Source organism: Annulohypoxylon maeteangense (genome assembly GCF_022496945.1).
Source record: "Annulohypoxylon maeteangense strain CBS 123835 unplaced genomic scaffold GGS22scaffold_4, whole genome shotgun sequence".
In the NCBI taxonomy this organism is placed as follows: domain Eukaryota; kingdom Fungi; phylum Ascomycota; class Sordariomycetes; order Xylariales; family Hypoxylaceae; genus Annulohypoxylon; species Annulohypoxylon maeteangense.
This window is the reverse complement of record NW_025953251.1, coordinates 803,608-806,347: the sequence shown is the minus strand read 5'-3', so window position 1 is coordinate 806,347 and position 2,740 is coordinate 803,608. Positions and strand designations below refer to the sequence as shown.

The following is a 2,740-nucleotide window of genomic DNA, read 5'->3' as shown; positions in this document are numbered from 1 at the left end:
CTTCGTAATTTCTCGCTACTAAAAGCAAATAATGGACATATGGTACTAAGCAAGTAGCATTGATATTCAGCATACTGAGATATACATAGGTCCCGACTTTATAACATGAAGATCCCTATCTCTAGTAGGTAGTAAACGATAGACTCGAATAAGAGTCAAAGTCATAGGCGCGAAAAAGGCGCGAAAACGCTCAAAGTGGAATCGACATCCATCTAAAAAAGAGAAGCGACAATTGGCCAATCTTAGCAACCTCCGATGATAATACATACACCACCCAGCATTTGTTAGAAAGACAGGCGCACTGTTCTGGATAGGTACCTAGGTAGATAGCAATAAGAAGACGCCATCGAAAACTCCGATGCAAGCCCATGCATGTAGGCAAATTCCCGCAAAGCAAAATGACCGGATCCAGCCTCAGTAAAGCCCCCAACTCCGATAATGTATCTTTATGATGCACCAATACTCCGGGAAATGTCTCGCGGTTACATGACGGCGCATGCAGCCGCCACGGTCCGAGCTCGCCGGCGACCAGCCCCTCCCTGTTCGTCTTCGTGTAGCATCTGCGCTTCTCGAGCCCGCCGCCTCCGTCGTCTAGATCCCGCACCAGCTGCTCCTGCTTCTTCAACAGCTTGCATATAATCCGCCCACTTCCTCTCCAACCGCGTGGCGGCGGCAAAGTCGCCCTTCAGAACCCGTTGTGTGTGTTGCTGTACCGTCTGTTGCCACCCATAAAAGCATTTGAGACCGATGATCTCGGTTGGGTATGTTGCCGAACTTTCATGAGGTTGCCGGATTTCGGCATTCCAAGATAGTATCTCCCGAATACCGGTCCAAGTTACCATTTGACAATCGTACACGATTAGCTTCAGTCCGATGTGGGGACGTGAGCTACGCGTCGATGTTCGGGCTGACCGAGACCTAACCATAGCGGCGGCCTCCGTGAGTACTAAGTCGCCAATTCGCGTATTGTCCATATCGACACTCCTGAGACTGACACAGTTCTTCATGATGGGTAACATGCCGGTGTCACTGATATTCTCGCAGTAACTCACTGAAAGATGCTCGAGTTTCGGTGCGCATGGGGCCTTAGCCAAATGTTGAGAGAGAAAATCATTGGTCAACTCCGAGAGTTCCTCCAGTTCTAGGTGAGTGAGACGGGGAGTTGAAGCAAGAATTGGTTGGAGAGCAGTGTCTGTTAACGAAGTACACCCACTTAGCTGTAAACCTTGTAGGTCGGGAACGAGATGACCCAACACAGCTACCGCCGGGCTCGTCAATTGTGAGCATCGGCTAAGGTCCAGGTGTTTGAGCTTTCTTGGTGGAACTATTGGTCGATCTGTGAGAATATCCATTTCAGGTTGACTGCCATGGATCATAGTCTTGAAGGCTTCATCATCAAGATCTGTGCATCCACTCAGTACAAGTCGCTCAAGATTGTTCGTCGTAAAGATAGCTTCGGCTACCCCTATATTGTTGAATCCCTTGACTTCCCCTGCTCTTATTTCGCGTAGCCTTGGGCATCCAAGAACTACCATTTTGACGCCTCGGGCGTCCATATGTTTACACCATGATACATTAAGAGTCTCAAGCTGCGGACAATGTTGCGAAATTATCTTGCATGTGCTGTTTGTCACAGCTGACATACTTGTAAGATTGAGGTTGGCAAGCTTCTCGTTAGTTCGGATAAGGTTGTGCAGAGTGTTTCGCTGAAAATTCCGACATCCCTCTAGTGTTGCATTGATTAAATTCTTGCAAGACGTGACAATGACCTCGGCCCGCTTGTAGTGCTCAATTTGGAGGCACCCGCGGATATTCAAGTCCTTCACGAAAGGACCAGCCGAAAGTATTATCTTAGCCAGAGCCTCTGCGGGTATTTCCATGTAGAATTCGGTAGCATCAAAATGGGTCCACAACTGGCCGTCGAAGCAGAATTTGTGGAAATCTTTGCTCAAGCATGAGATGCGTATGAGTTCTTTCGGTCGCAGATATGACAAGATATGGACTCGAATTTCGTCGGGCATCTTTGCCCAGAAGTCAAAGGGTAGTTTTCGGACCGTACCGGATCTCGACCTTGAAGTCGCAAATTCGACTGGTAGGGAGGATGTAGTCGGGTTTGAATGCGTCGTAGACACATTAGCAACTTTACGTGCTATACGAGTTTCGATCCCATCAAAGGCAGGGAGTTCGGCGGTCGGACTACCGGGGGTAGAAGACTGTCCATTTGAGAAATACCCTGGCGTGACGCTGCCAGAAGACTGTCCGAATGGTGAAGTCGCTGCGAGACTCACACATGACAAACTACCTTTGTTGCCATATGGAGAGCTAGAGGGTCTACCACGACCAATCTGCTGTAAAGAGGGTGAAGAAGACATTCGCTGAATGCCTTGAAGTAATCTCTGTCGACGCTTCTCCTTTGGGCGGATTTCCAGTGGCGTCATAGCCGGCAGCTCCTCATCAATTGGATCAGGTGGGGTGATATCGGACATGGTGGATATTGCTGTATTCTGCGATGCCTCAACAGAAAACAGCTCGAGTATTTAGTGTGGTCAAAAGGTTGCCTTCGAGGACAAGGCTGCTGCGTGAATAATGAATGACAAGATAAATTGACCGAGACGATAAGGCGTCGTGTGTTCCACTGCGGCGATGAGGTGTTAGGTACCTATTGTTTGCTACCAAGACTATCGTTGCGGATGCGGGGGATTTCAGATCGTCACTAAATCAATTAAGATGACCAGAAAAG

At 48.6% G+C, this 2,740-nt stretch overlaps 1 protein-coding gene across 1 annotated transcript; it reads right to left on the bottom strand.

Moving 5' to 3' along the window:
- Positions 1-482: 482 nt before the first annotated feature.
- Positions 483-2,438, bottom strand: GGS22DRAFT_178476 (RNI-like protein; the record flags this gene model as incomplete). The annotated part of the gene is made up of 1 exon (XM_047963583.1): positions 483-2,438. The coding sequence occupies one exon, from the start codon at positions 2,436-2,438 to the stop codon at positions 483-485; it is 1,956 nt and encodes a 651-aa protein (XP_047821126.1).
- Between the last annotated feature and the right edge of the window lie 302 nt (positions 2,439-2,740).